Source organism: Leguminivora glycinivorella, chromosome 14, assembly GCF_023078275.1.
Source record: "Leguminivora glycinivorella isolate SPB_JAAS2020 chromosome 14, LegGlyc_1.1, whole genome shotgun sequence".
Classification (NCBI taxonomy): domain Eukaryota; kingdom Metazoa; phylum Arthropoda; class Insecta; order Lepidoptera; family Tortricidae; genus Leguminivora; species Leguminivora glycinivorella.
This window is the reverse complement of record NC_062984.1, coordinates 13,508,816-13,525,022: the sequence shown is the minus strand read 5'-3', so window position 1 is coordinate 13,525,022 and position 16,207 is coordinate 13,508,816. Positions and strand designations below refer to the sequence as shown.

At 36.5% G+C, this 16,207-nt stretch overlaps 2 protein-coding genes across 3 annotated transcripts in view; one reads left to right on the top strand and one right to left on the bottom strand.

Moving 5' to 3' along the window:
- The window catches only part of LOC125233450 (papilin-like), a 29,188-nt gene extending 12,981 nt beyond the window's left edge, over window positions 1-16,207 (top strand). Inside the window, exons 4-6 of the mRNA XM_048139480.1 lie at window positions 13,886-14,001; window positions 15,261-15,351; window positions 15,902-16,207. Of these exons, the coding sequence (XP_047995437.1) occupies window positions 13,886-14,001; window positions 15,261-15,351; window positions 15,902-16,094 (400 nt within the window). The 3' untranslated portion in view covers window positions 16,095-16,207. The remainder of the gene's footprint in view (window positions 1-13,885; window positions 14,002-15,260; window positions 15,352-15,901) is intronic.
- Window positions 1,288-11,918, bottom strand: LOC125233451. 2 transcript variants are annotated; one of them, XM_048139481.1, is made up of 2 exons: window positions 11,166-11,918; window positions 1,288-1,602 (listed from the first exon to the last, which is right to left on the bottom strand). In XM_048139481.1, exons 1-2 carry the CDS (start codon window positions 11,445-11,447, stop codon window positions 1,576-1,578), a joined length of 309 nt encoding a protein of 102 aa, XP_047995438.1. In that variant the 5' UTR covers window positions 11,448-11,918; the 3' UTR covers window positions 1,288-1,575. The 2 variants fall into 2 exon arrangements, with proteins under 2 accessions (XP_047995438.1, XP_047995440.1); XM_048139483.1 differs by lacking the exon at window positions 1,288-1,602 and adding an exon at window positions 4,656-4,727.

Genomic DNA, 16,207 nt, shown 5'->3' with positions numbered 1-16,207 from the left:
TCTTACGATTTGTAGCACCTAAGACACTCGAAAGTACTTCAACATTTAGTAAAAATTTTTACTAAATATCCACCATCTAATATTTTATATTCGTTGTCTGGTTTTAAAGATATTCAGACATAACTTTTCTCATACAAATGTATCAAGTAGGGTGACCACACTATGTCGGCTCCTGATTTTCCCCACCTTCCCATTGTCATATTGAGATTGGGGAGTATCGTTCGTTCAATTTTGATAATATTAAACTAATACCATATTAATTATCCATCTGCAAACTGTTTTTAGGTTATGTTCTTGGCCTAGTGATGATGTGTATTGTGTAATTTTTATCGACGTCAGGATAATAACCATATCGACATGCATGCATTAAAAAGGACATGAATGATAATTGGTAAGAAACAAAGAATATAATACTTCACTAGTAAGAAACCAGAACCTGGTAATCTAATCGCGCTAACAGATGAGCGTACCGGATTTGTAAGTGGGAGCGAGAAATAGTTATTCTTTTCTCGCTCCCACTTACAAATCCGGTAAACTATTATCAAAATTGAACGAAACTCCCCAATCTCAATATGACAATGGGAAGGTGGGGAAAATCAGGAGCCGACATAGTGTGGTCACCCTACTTGATACATTTGTATGAGAAAAGTTATGTCTGAATATCTTTAAAACCAGACAACGAATATAAAATATTAGATGGTGGATATTTAGTAAAAATTTTTACTAAATGTTGAAGTACTTTCGAGTGTCTTAGGTGCTACAAATCGTAAGATATTTAGATTTTTAACTTTCTCAAAACGTGTGGACTGAGTGAGCACTTACAAAAATTTATTATAAAAAAACCTGACACGTTAGTGGTTCGTTTTGTATTTTACAAATTCCCATTTCACTTTTACTAAACTATACACATATAATAGCGGTCTAAATCTTATGTTTTTCATCAAAATTCGGCTTTTCAAAAGTGTGTGGATTGAGTGAGCATAAGAAACTATTTGTAAAAAATTTAATACGTCACTAGGTGATCTAATATTTATAGAGGTAGGTTGGCCTATTTTTTACTAAATGTTAGTATATAAATATTATATGTTAAATGAATATATTCACTGTTTTCGTTGGTAGTTTGTGAGAACTGAGTGAGCACATGTTAATGGCTGTATCTTTTGATTTATCTTTTTACAAATTCAGAGATTCGTTTTACAATTGTTTTAGAACTTTTACTAAATGATCAGCATATTTTTTTTCATTTTCGGAAGGTGCTCTCAATCCAATCCACACAAAACATGGGTGGCGGAAGAAAAGAGAGGCCTTTGCAGTGGGTCACAAATATAGGCTAGGAAAAAAAATTGTTTGCTCTTGCCTGGGGGTTTTTATCTAGCACGAAGTCGAAACTCCAAAACCATGCAGAGTGCGTTTTTTAAAAATGTAAAAAAAAGTACCCACAATTTTTTTTTCATGAATATGTACACTACTGTACTGTAAACACCACAATCAGAAAAGGTATCCGGGGGTGGCACATGAGGAGCCCACGACGGTCCTGGTCAGTTCCATGTCGCTAACAGGTCCGGGTTCTCCATTTTAGTAGTAGCAAGGTGCTCCGCATTCCTGTAATAATGGTGATATAGTCAATGAACATTAATTAACAGTTATTTGTTATGCTAGGGGGCAAAGTTGTATTTTAACGCCGAGTGTGGAATTGAAAAATGAGCAAGTGAAAGGATTCTATAGTTGAACCACGAGCGAAGTGAGTGGTTCGAGAATAGAACTCTAAACTTGCGTGTTTTAAAACACGAGAAGTAAAATACATTTGCACCCGAGTGTAACACAAAACTTTTCCCCTCACTATAGCGAGGAAACTACAACGCAAAAAATGCGTTTATCACTGCTTCCAGTAGTTCCACAGGTGGTAAATCATCTTTATTACTAGATTCACTTACATTTATCAATTTTAAAGCAGTTAATTTGACTTTATTCAAGGTCAAATTACTTTACCCACTAGTGGATAAAATGCGTTTTTACCCGCTGGTATTAAAGGACAAAACACGTGTTTCCGAGCTAGTGAGGGGAAAATGTTTTTTCATCGCACTCTATTGCTATTTTGCACTTAATACATGCCAAGTTGCGCTTTCGCTTTCTCCCAGACCGGACTGTAGCTCCGGTTAAAAAGCCGTAATATAAGTAGTTCTCGAGATATTAAGTTATGTGACAGACGGACGGACACACAAGACGGACGGAACGGCACCATAAAGGTTCCTTTTGTACCTTTTTGGTACGGAACCCTAAAAAACCGCCGCTTTTGGAGTTCTGGTGAAAGGTACTTACGAATGTTGAATAGGCTACTTGCCTCCTAGTCAAATCAGCTTCCCTTTAAGAACTGTCAAAACGAATTTTAACGTTTTGCTAATATGAAATCGAATTGAGTGACGTCACGTTCAACTCATTTACTTTATATATTTCTACCTGACGAATTAAATAGAATTTGTATTTAAAAATAACTTCTATCCATGTTTTCCTTATATTTATCTGATGCTTTATTTCGTGCATGGTATTAAATAATTTATTTTAAGTACAGTCAAGTTCCATGTTGTGTAGAAATGTGTATTTTTTAAAACTGCTTTCAATGTCTGGTTATTTGATGGAAATACAAATGAATACATCAATAACGTATACCTACCGTTAAGGTTTAAGGAGTTCCCTCAATTCGTCATGAATCCAATATCCGACTACCTATAAGAAATCGAGTTTGACAAAATTTGAGTTAAAAACTCAATATGCTTAGCAAACAAAGATCCTTTTGTGTCGTCTTTGAGAAGTTTCGTTCTGATCATCATAAGCAGTTCCACTGCACCAACCCCAAACTCAAGTAATTTTGGAGAAAATAGGCTGTGACAGACGGACAGACAGGCGCACGAGTGATCCTATGAGGGTTCCGTTTTTCCTTTTGAGGTACGGAATCCTAAAACCAAAGTCATAATAAGTGTCTCGTTCAAATTTGAGTAGTTCCGTTCTGATCATCATCAGCAGTTCCACTGCACTAAATGTCACTGTTCGGTACGGTCGACTACAAAGAGATGTATCCATTTCTCACCTTATTACGATGCAAGAAGCTGAAAAAGTGTATACATCTCTTTGTAGTCGACCGTACGTAAACGCATGCTGTTCTTATAATAACACAAAAACCAATATATGTATACCTGAATAAATTAAAGTTATGGTCTTTGGGAGCCTGGGGTCTGCTTTGACAATCAATCCCAAGATTTGGCGTAGGCACTAGTTTAACGAAAGCGACTTCCATCTGACCTTCCAACCCGATGGGTAATTAGGGCTTTATTAGGATTACCCGGTTTCCTCACGATGCTGTCCTTCAGCGAAAAGCTACTGGCAAATATCAAATGACATTTCGCACATAAATTCCAAAAACCTCATTAGTGCGATCCGGGGTTCGAACCCGCGAGCTCTAACGCGACCACTGTTCTGAACGTAAATGCATACTGTTCTTATAATAATACTAAATTAAGTCACTATAAGTGTGTCGTCCAGATTTGAGGAGTTCCTTTATGACCATCATCAGCAGTTCCACTGCACCTAATGTCACTGTTATGAATGTACTTAAATTAAAGCTATTCTCATATAAATACCAAATTCATTGTAAGTGTGCCGTGCAGATTTGAGGAGTTCCATTCTGATCCATTTCCATCATCATCAGTTCCATTGCACTGAGTTCCACTGTTCTGAACATAAATGCATGCTGTTCTTATAAAAATACTAAAGTCACTATGAGTGTGCCTTTCAGACTTGAGGAGTTCCGTTCTGACCATCATCAGCAGTTTCACTGCACCAAATGTCACTGTTCCGTACGTATATGCATGCTGTTCTTATAAAAACACAAAAATCACCACATGTATGCCTTCAAGATTCGAGGAGTTGCCTTGATTTCTCCAGGATCCCATCATCAGAACTGGGTTTTGATAAAAATAGGACTAATCTCAAATCTGTATACATATATACATTCAATAAAAAAAAAAATGAAATCGGTCCTGTAACAACGGAGAAATCGACAACATAAAGAAACCGGTCAAGTGCGAGTCGGACTGGCCCACTGAGTAGTATCCGTACAAACTTACAAAAGTTAAAATAATCTCATGTATCTCATATATGTACCTATAACTTTAAAGATTTGACTATAATTACCTATAGGTATCGGTGAATTCGCTAACTAATTTGCGCGACCTGTTTAGTATGTTAGTTTTTCAGGGATAATTATTTCTTAATGTTAACTCATTTGCATAGTTTAATCTTAATTTAGAAGAGATTTTTTTTACATATAATCTCGTATTCATTTGTAGTTCGATCTGTTCGATAAAATCCGCAAGGGTGGTTAAATTGAATTTTAAATCTGATTAGTTTTTAAAACCGAAATAAATTACACATATGAAAGAAAAAGTGACCAAGGCCTCCAGTGCCTGAGGCTGGAATCGAACCAACGTACCCTGCAATCGCGGCAGATGCCTATTTCCGCTCGGCCACCCAGGTCACAGATGCTGAGGTCGAAATTATCTCTCATATGAGTAATCTATACAAGGACTCGCAGCGCCCTCCCTCTGACCATCCCTAGAACCTTCCTTCCTTGACAGATTTGAGGCGGCGGTTAAAAATATCCTTGTTCCAGGAAGCCCAGGAGATCCGAAAATTGGTCCTGGACAAATCGGCCTTGGTCCGATGAAGAATCACTGTAACATAAAAAATAAATTTACAAGTTAATTAGTGTTAATTTACAAGAGAAAATGCTTGAGTTGCTAAAAAATCCCTCAACTCTTCATGGATTCCAACATCAGAACAGCGCAGGTTTCGACATGTCACAAAAGAACGCCACCTCAATAAGTCAATACGTAGGCAACAGAACCCTAGGCGTTACGGGGCCCGAATAGAAGGGGCAAACTAAGAAAGAGGTAGCGCAATATCATTTTTAGGGTTCCGTACCAAAAAGGTACAACAGGAACCCTTATGGTACGACTCTGTCCGTCTGTCTGTCCGTCTGTCACATTCCTAAATATCTCGAGAACTACTAATGCTATCAACTTGAAATTTGGAATAGTTGTGAACATTGTGAACCTCTACAAATAGAACATATAATTTTTTTTAATTTATTAATTTTAATTGTAGAACATGGCCAAAATGAAAGGGGGGCACTGTAAATTTCAAGTTACTAGGTCAAGTGGGGTATCGTTAGAAAGAGCTCAAATTGAACGTAAATAAACTATTTTTTTAAAAATTTTTGTTGTGGAAAAAAAAAGAATTTTGAAGGAAAATGTAAAAAAAAAATACCGTTCCCCCCCCCTTATCTCCGAAGTTTACCAACGAAAAATTATGAAAATTTTAGGAAACATTTGTTTTATGCTAAATATTACAGGAAAAATATAATCGTGTTTGTATCTTGAAAACCTTTTTTTTAATTCACAAAAAACTTTTCAGATTTTTACTTTTAATTTACCCACCTTTGCGGATGTATATAGTACTTCAAATTAATACGAGATGTTACGTAAATCAAATTCTTTCCAATAAAGTAAAAATTGTTTAAATCGGTTAACATTATAAAGAATAATCCCTGAAAAACCAACATACTAATATGGTCGCGCAAATTAGTTAGCGAATTCACCGAGAGATGGCGCTATACACAATAATGCTCATTAGTACCTATACTTTTGTCTTCTAGTCAAGTCGTTAGAGGTATGTGAAAACGTGAGATTATTTTAACTGGGGAGTTTGAAAGTTTGTACGGAACCCTCGGTGGGCGATTCCGACTCGCACTTGACCGTTTTTTTTAAATTTGTTTTAGAATAACGTCACTTTTATTCGAAAACTTTTTTACAAACCTATTTAAGTGTAGAGAAAAAAGTTTTGTACCGAACCGAACTTATCCAACGACTATAAGGTAACGGGCCCAATCATGGACAGTTTAAGATGAAATTTTGCCTATTTTCGATATTTCACTGAAACATGTAAAAATTCTACCGCTAAACGTGTTAAAACTTGAATGTCTTATCTTTCTTTTACATTTCCAGCGCATTGCAGAATAGATACTCCTATTGGTTTCTTCATAATTAACAAATTAAAGCAAGGTGCTTTTTCTCCAATCATGGACGGCAGTTCTCCAGTAATGGATCCCCCATTATGAACGGTGAAATAAGTTTAAAAATTTACATTTAAAGCAAACTAATACTCAATGAGACAATTTTATATACCCCAAATAAAATTAGTTTGGGTTATTTTAACATAGGATTGTTTCTTGTAAATTTTGGTTTTTGTAAATTGTTCCTTGTCCACGGAACGGAGGTACGCAGTTTTCCGGGTCCAGTTATGGACACTCGCAAAATAACACAATTTCTTTATATCTTTGGAGTAACAAACTAGTATGGTTAATACAGTAAGTAAAACTCATTCAAGTTTACACCGAGTATTATTTTTTTTATTAATTTATACACGAACTCTACTCTCTTAGCAACCTTATTTAATGAGAATTTTTACTAATATTTTTTTTCAGTAAACTGATGACTTTTATCTAGCCGCCAAATCCTTCAGAAATAACCGAATTACTCTTGTTTATGGTACAATGCCGTCAATTTTTAGGAACTAATTTCAAATTATTATTTTTAAGGATTTGTCCAAAATGGTATCACCGTCCATTATGGGGTATTTTACATTATACCAGGAACCATTTAATACAGGACCAGCAGAGTCCATACTAAATACCGTACCCCAGCTGGCAGCCGTCAATCTATGTCGCTAGATGTCACTAAGAGTGTCATTTGAATAAAAATGTCGTTATTTAACACGTTCACTGCGGAGCCGGATTTTGTGAACTCGCTCTCAGTGCGTTACAACCCATGAGAGTCCTGTATTGAGCTTTCTCTCTGTGCGGTACAAGTCAATTACAGCTTGTAAGGAGGGTTTCATATTTTACCTAAAATACCTTTACCAGATACACATTTATTAAATTTTATTGAAACAATATTTAGTCTAATAACTAATCTACACAATACTGTCTTCGCCGAAGTTGATGACTGTTCGTTTAGATTTTATAGACGAATTAATTAACAGGTCAAAATTGACTTGTGCCGCACAGCCAGAACGGGCACAGGTAAAAATGTCGATGATTTAGTAGTGATGAGGAAAATAAACGAACTAATATATCGATCCAATTCTTACTTTCTTTACCTTTAATGTAACCAGATTTTTATATACAACCAAAACTTTTAACTTTGCTCTTAACATTATTTAAAAAACGATTTTTAGAAATTTTAGTAAATATTTTGCATCAAGCAATTTGAACTTTTTACAATATATTTTTACGTAATAATATTTAGCAAAATTGTAAGCGTTTTGCGTATAAAAGCGTTATATTGTATTTAACGAATTTCATTTAAAACAATCGAAACACATTTTTTCACCACAAAATAACGTGTGGATTGATAATATGGTAACAACACTAATGCATTTTGCACTTTGCTCCAGTGCTATACAAGGTCGTGCGTAACAGGTCATTAAAGGCCCTGTTCCGCACTGAATAACAAAAGTCTAAGACAGGTGCGAACAGGACATATGTGACCTGTTTATTAATTTATATGCTTTCAAATAGAGTGTAAAATGATAAATATAAACGTATACTTGACTATATAAAAATAATAAAATATAACAATGATATGGGCTTCGCACCAGGGTAAAGTTGCGCATTTCTGTCGCCGCACCAGGGGGAAGTCCAGAACAGGGTCAGAATGACCTGTTTCGCAGTGAACGTGTTAAAAAAACCGGCCAAGAGCGTGTCGGGCCACGCTCAGTGTAGGGTTCCGTCGTTTTCTGTATTTTTCTCAAAAACTACTGAACCTATCAAGTTCAAAACAATTTTCCTAGAAAGTATTTATAAAGTTCTACTTTTGTCATTTTTTTCATATTTTTTAAACATATGGTTCAAAAGTTAGAGGGGGACGCACATTTTTTTCCTTTAGGAGCGATTATTTACGAAAATATTAATATTATCAAAAAGCGATCTTAGTAAACCCTTATTCATTTTTTAATACCTATCCAACAATATATCACACGTTGGGGTTGGAATGAAAAAAAATATCAGCCCCCACTTTACATGTTGGGGGGGTACCCTAATAAAACATTTTTTTCCATTTTTTATTTTTGCACTTTGTTGGCGTGATTGATATACATATTGGTACCAAATTTCAGCTTTCTAGTGCTAACGGTTACTGAGATTATCCGCGGACGGACGGACGGACGGACGGACGGACAGACAGACATGGCGAAACTATAAGGGTTCCTAGTTGACTACGGAACCCTAAAAATACGCACGCGGTAGTTCAACGGCATTACAAATGATACAGTAAAAAGTATATAGATGACGCTAGGGGCCCGTGTCATGTTTCAGTCCCTGTTTACAACGCAAGCCATCGGCATCGTTCTTATTTTGAATTATGACAGTCATCCAAAAGAGTACCATACTGTCAAATTTTCTATCGCTTTCATTTTGAGCGTGACGTCAATGATTAGTAATATTACTTTCAATATATTTCAAATTTATATTTTAAATGAGGCCATTTCGAATAGTGTTTATGATTATGATAGATATCATGTTGACAATCAATCTCCGTCTCGCTCGCACCAATCCTATATTTGTACGAGTGCGACCGAAACGAGTTGAGTATTATTTAAAGATTTTTGAATGTGCAAAATCCATGAAGAATAGAAATAAAGGAGCAACCTCTTTAAGTATCAGAAGTGCACATATAAAAGAAAAGATAGGTGGCGCTGCAATCGCAGGTGCATAAGGGTTTGACAATCTCTTTGCCTTCTCGGTAGTGAGTGACCCCGCCTACGGAGCAAGGGGTCCCGGGTTCAAATCCTGGTGAGACCTTTATTATTTTTTTCTACTAATATTTTTCTTGAATTATTTTATTTTTTTAATGTCCAAAAATATTTTTTTTTGTTACAACTTTTTTAAATTTCATTTGCAAGACTTACAACATTACTGAAGAATCCTAAGATGGGGCAAACAATGTAAAAGGGCTTAAGTTAACATTTGTATGAATAAAACAATAAATAAACACAAATAAAATACACAAAAAGAAAATAAATGTATAAAAAAAAAACAGAAAGATCGCTGTCAGAATTGAACCCGAGAACATCTGCGTACGAAGCCAGCGCACTACCACGGGACTACGTCTTGACTTGCTCAGTCTGACGAAATTAGCCTAGAGAAAAGAACGTCTAATGTCATCTCACATCGCTGATCATTGAGCGAGACATGCGCTCCAAGCGGAGATATTTGTAACTGCAATTATAAAGGCTCAGCCGGTCATTTTTGCGACTGTTCTACTTCGACAGACTTTCCTCCTTATCTCTAGTCTCCCTGGCAAAATCTTATTGGTAGTTGTCACAAAAACCTACTTTTTCCATAAAGCCTGGCTTCCACATATGCGGAATCGAGCGGCGTCGAGTCGAGTTTTCATCTTATACATTTGAATGCTATTCGACGCATCATGAGAAATGCAAAATACGAAAGTATAGCTACTAGTAAACTACGTAATAATTTATGGCAGAAGGTCCTTTAAGTATTAGGGACTGAATAAATTAACCGACTTGGTATTACAGGGATCTCAACTCTTTTTTACGCCAGAAGAACTGTGTTGAAGGACCAGCGATTACGTAGTTCCTGGCGAACTATTGTAATATAAAATAAAATAAAACGGAAAAATAAAATTATGGTAATTGATGCGTGCCGAACTTACTGCTGTTGTTTTCTCGACAGTTCAGCGGGCGGCCACCCTTTCGAATATTTACTTGGTTCACTCTTTCTTGTGTACACTCGCGAATCGTTATTTATTTAATTAATAATTATAACTTTATTCGTCGTTGCGGATATTTTTTCACATTGACATCGAATGTCTTTTAGTTTAGCAGATTGACGTATTTTCTTATATTTTTTAAGAAGGTCGGCAAAAAGGCGGGTGACACGACAAATAAAAATGAGGTTGAACCTATCATAAGGAAGAGCGAACGGGATGGACGATATGAATGATAATGAATGAAAAGGGCGCGAACAAACTGAGTTGCGAAGACTTGGTGTTTTTACAAGTTTTGTTTTTGATGGGATACAGTATCTATTGTCTTAGTCCGTTTTTATCCGATCCGATATCGGATGTCGGAAGGATTTAAATGGAAAAACCGGCCAAGAGCGTGTCGGGCCACGCTCAGTGTAGGGTTCCGTAGTTTTCCGTATTTTTATCAAAAACTACTGAACCTATCAAGTTCAAAATAATTTTCCTAGAAAGTCCTTATAAATTTCTACTTTTGTGATTTTTTTCATATTTTTTAAACTTATGGTTCAAAAGTTAGAGGGGACGCACATTTTTTTCCTTTAGGAGCGATTATTTCCGAAAATATTAACATTATCAAAAAAAGATCTTAGTAAACCCTTATTCATTTTTAAATACCTGCCCAACAATATATCACACGTTAGGGTTGGAATGAAAAAAAATATCAAACCCCACTTTACATGTAGGGGGGGCAAACTAATAAAATATTTTTTTCCAATTTTTATTTTTGCACTTTGCTGGCGTGATTGATATACATATTGGTACCAAATTTCAGCTTTCTAGTGCTAACGGTTACTAAGATTATCCGCGGACGGACGGACGGACGGACGGACAGAAAGACATGGCGAAACTATAAGGGTTCCTAGTTGACTACGGAACCCTAAAAACAAGTAAAAATATAGGTGAAATTATGTTTTTTTCAACTCCCGGGTTGCAAAACAATGCCATCTAGTTTTGAACCAAAAATTGAGCTTTTTTTTAGGGGTACGCTTTTTTGTATGGGCTATGTCAGTCCAGTATTAAATGGTTCTTGATTATACTAATATAATATAGCAATACCCATGACGAATTTGTGTCAAATGTCAGATTCCAAATTGAACATTAATTTTGAAATCAGCAGCCCCGAAACCTAATTTACGACACTCCCATGACGACACAAAAGTTAGGAAAAAATGGGTTCTGTAATGAAATTAATGATAATTATACTAATGGTTAAGATGTGAACTTAAAATATAGCTTTTTTGGCTCACCTTAACTATAAACTGAAATAGACCTACCATAACTACTTACATAATTTGCTAACTGCCGGACAAGCGCTTGACGAGCAGCGCGACCCAGCTGCAGCTCTTTGTTTAGCCAACACCTGTCAGGAGCCATTGCCAAATAAATATCAGCATTCTGCTGACGGGCGTCAAACTCCGCCGCTAATCTCTGCTCCTGCTGCTGCTCCTGTTCTTCGTGTCGGTTCAGCGGAGGCAGTTCACAATTCGCTTTGTTAGCTATATTGTCAAGCACACAACACGTTTTAACGATCTTAGCTGCCGCTGCTGGCTTGTAGTGCAGTTTCTCCATTGACGACAAACACTACCAACTGATTTTTAGTCGCCCAAAACACCGCTCTATACAGTTGCGGGCTCGAACTTGTAAAGCGGTATAACGAGCTTCTGGAGATCCTACAGGTGCATCCAAAAGTCAGTGCATCCATCAGTAGTGTTTGCCTCTGTGGGTAAGCTGAATCACCTGAAAGAATATAAAAATGTATGGCTGTGATATATTGAAATATACAATTATGCTACGAGTGTTTTGTCTAACAGTTCTTACTTAGAGTGATATTTAAATTGACTAAACAATAAATCACACGTGCACGGAAGAAGATATTACACAGAAGATACTATATTTCTTTTAGACATTTGTCAAATTTATGTCACGTTAGCTTTTTTTTAAATATAAAATTATCATATCTACGTTTTCATGATGGGTCTACACCGACGCAAATGCACGTCATTCTTGTTTATTTTAATAATGCCAACGCCATCTTGCGACGAGTAGAGTAACCAAGTTGTGCCGAAAAAAATTTGCAATTTACTCTTTGGTACGACAAAATCCCCGTCTAAGTGTCATAAACCAAACATGGCGGCCATACCCATCGACAAAAAAGTCTATATACTGTGCCATTCAGGAGAACGCATGCCTTGGTTCGTATTGTCAGGCCATGAGAGATTAAATTCGTGTAAAATTACGCAATTCATATCTTTGTAATGATATGATGATTCGAATTGCAATCTCATTCTGTCACTTTGACACAAGAGTAAAATCAAAGTAGAATCAATACTAGAGTCGTGACACGTTAGCAAAATGCAGACCAAAAGTGTGTACCAAAAGTATTGCCAGTATTACAAGTTTGACCCAAAAAAGGGAATTTAATCGTTTGCCGTGCTTAGGATTTCTACAAATAGGTGTTATTTGTGAATATTTTATCTTTTTGTTAGAAAGGCTCGGACGTATCGCGAAGTTTTGAGTCAAAGAGATTAATCAACTAACATATTTTTAAGCAATTTTTTTTTAAATATTTTTTGGTGTAGCTGGCACGACGACGACCGTCTATTAGCAAAAAAACATTTTACTTCAAGTAACAGTGAAAATGGAGATACGAGGTGATAAAAATGTCATATGTTATTTATTTCAAAGATAGAAGTCCGTTCTTTTAAAATACTCAAAACTTAAAAAATACTCCATCAAAAATAAATGTTACAAAAATTTTATCCGGTACATTGCCTGAGCTCTAGTCCCAACCTAGTACCAATCCAGATGACAGCTGCACGTATTCGACAACCCGTGATCCAATCCACTATCATTTGAGAGTCAACGTGAAACGTCAAATTCGCCATGCCGAATTGAGCCCCAGGTTGCACTGGCCGTGGTCGCGGAAGACTGACGTCCCAGCAAAATCTCACCGGAGATGTAAACAACACAAAACTACCCGATATTAATTTATATAAATGTTCGGGGTAGACAAATAAATATAATCTACCCGCTTTTAGTTAATGTTTATTTCCCACCGCACGACACAAAAAAAAAGGTAAAAATAATGTTAATTAATCGCGTTCGACCTTATCAAGATGTTTAATGATTTCTTATCAAGTGCTAAAATATAAAGTTTCATGGTTTTATCTTTTAAAATTAAGAAATCCCATACAAACTTTCAACCTCTTTTTCAACCCCTTCATCCCTTTTTTTCGAAATAAAAAGTAGCCTATGTTCTGTCTCAGGGTCTAAAGATTGTCTGTTCCAAATTTCATCAAAATCGGTTGCGTGGTTTAAGCGGGAAAGCGTAACAGACAGACAGACAGACAGACAGACAGAGTTACTTTCGCATTTATAATATTATAGTATATATAGTATATAGTATGATTTATATAAATGTTCGGGGTAGACAAATAAATATAATCTACCCGCTTTTAGTTAATGTTTATTTCCCACCGCACGACACAAAAAAAAAAGGTAAAAATAATGTTAATTAATCGCGTTCGACCTTATCAAGATGTTTAATGATTTCTTATCAAGTGCTAAAATATAAAGTTTCATGGTTTTATCTTTTAAAATTAAGAAATCCCATACAAACTTTCAACCTCTTTTTCAACCCCTTCATCCCTTTTTTTCGAAATAAAAAGTAGCCTATGTTCTGTCTCAGGGTCTAAAGATTGTCTGTTCCAAATTTCATCAAAATCGGTTGCGTGGTTTAAGCGGGAAAGCGTAACAGACAGACAGACAGACAGACAGACAGAGTTACTTTCGCATTTATAATATTAGTATGGATAAAGTATGCCGGTCTTGCCCGCACTGACCTTAATTATTTAAAGCTGCAAACTGCGATTAAAGACGGACAACTCAGTGGATTTTACTGTTCATTTGACGCGCTAAGTATAGATATGTTTGCTTGATCTATGGTATATAAGACATCTGTGGATCGTAGGTACTTTCCAGTAATTAGCAAAGCCTCAAATTCGCAGATACTATTACAACGCGCAGCTAGATGACTGTTTACCGCACGAGTTCACCGGTTGCAAGTCAATGGACAACAAGAACCAATTCGAGTCCATCGAAGAATGCAAGAACTATTGCAAAGGTAGGTTTGTGTGGTTATACTGCTAGTCGCCATTATACACGGCGTAATGAGGAAACTTAATAATTTTAACCACTTCCTTCTGAGGCCAAAAGAAAGAAAGAATGTCATATGAGTTTGAACAAATTTTGGCAAAACCGCCGTTCACCGCTGGGCGAGTAACTATAAACATCGCTGTGTCTCTTTTATTTACACAGGAGTGACTATCTTTTGTTCGTTTTTATAGCCGATAGCTCATAGTTTACTAGCTCGCGGTGGGACCATAGTGCCTAAGGTCAGTACGGGTAAGTGTGTCATAACTTCGTAAAGGGACAGTGTGTCTGTTCTTCAGATTTGGCCTGTTTAAACTAATGATCAGTGTTTATTGAGAGTTCATACGTTTGCATCTAACCGTGAATATCACGTAGCAAAAGTATGAACTCGCAAAAACACCTGTGACTTTGAGTAAAAGGGTCAAATGTGAAGGCCAGACACACTTCCCCTTACGAAACACTTATCCGTATTGACTTTAAATGTTATAACTTTGGCACTTAAAATGTGTTTTTTTTATCTTATTTTTCAAATGTTTCTAACATTTATCAATCAGGATAATGTGACTATGGTATGCCCCATCAACGCGGTCAAAAAGGTGTTTTTTTTAAATTTGTAATAATTCTGAAACTTGCCGAATTACAGAAAAGTGTATATGACATTTTAGTCTTACAATGAGAGACACTGTTAAAATAATTCGGTTTCCTCATGATACACTGTGTACCTTTATGCCTTTAGGACGAGCAAATTAAAGACCAATATAAACGAGGATAGATCTCTATCAATATTTGCAAGTGATACTGTGAAAGCCTTTTGAACACGAATGCATTACATTGTCCAATGTGAACGTAGCGCCTAATTTATTTTGTGCTACAGAAGTCAATTGTCACAAAAGGCCACTCGTAGCGCTTGTTTCGCAGCGATATGGCTTTATGGTTTTGGCGACAGCCAGGGCGTTCAATGGGCGAGCGTGGCCGTCAATATCACAGCTCATCCGCGCAATAATCGTGTCCACGCGGCGTGAACACGTTCACACGATGTCAATCAACGCACACGTTACTATTAAATTTTATCGTTGTTAATAGAAGCAGTACAGTTTTTGTGAACAATTTAGCTTGATATTTGGTCTGAAGGGATGTTTATTGTGAAATTGTGTATAGTGTTATTATTTACAGGTTGTACCTTCGTAACCTTATAAATCTTATAATATAGATCTATAAATATTTGTATAGGTTCTGCACTAATGCCGCCGAACTTCCCGGCTCAGGCAGACACTTGTAAGCTTCAGCCCCTATCTGGCCGATGTCTCGGTCATTTCACAATGTAAGTAACTTCCCCTCCCACATATTCAATAAGTTTTTTGCAAAAAAATTATTTTTGGCACATGCTTTTATGGCCGACTGTACTTTTCTTTCAACAGTCGTCTTCTGCTCTCCAAGAAGTTTCTAAAAACCCCCTACTCGATGGGGATACGACGTTTCATAACAGAGTTTCTATGACCACCTTTCTGCTCCATCATCAGATCAGCTCCATCAGGTCCATGATACGATAATATTGCATTGTCACGTGATTTACATATGTGTGCAAAATTTCAGCTCAATCGGAAACCGGGATGTGGGTCAAATTTAAATTCTACGTTTTGACACCCACTCTTGGGGTTCGAACTTGGCACCTCATGTTTGAGAGTCAGACTGTGTAACCGCTCCACTAACTGTCCTCTTACGTTTTGACACCCAAACTAACAAAATAACAAGGCAAGTTGAATAAAGGATTGTAATAATCAGTATACATTTAATTGTAGGCTTCTTATTTTGCGTTGCCATGACGAGATGTTAAAATGTACTCAACAATACCTTAACCCCAAATATTTCAGGTTCCATTACGACATAAACGATAAGGGATGCAAATCCTTCGTGTATGGGGGTTGTGCCGGGAACGCGAACAAGTTCGAGTCAGAACAGCTCTGTCAAGAGAAATGTGGAGCTCCAAAAGTTGTACAGCCACAGGTCGAGGAGAAACCTAAGTTGAACGAGACCTCGGTCAGAATGACGCGTCACCCGTACTAACTTCTCGGATTCTGTGGTAATACGGTATCATCGTAACTATTTATTTTTAACACTTGTAATTCCTGTGTATTATTTTTTATATAAATTGAAAATAAGTACGTTCAATCGCCGTC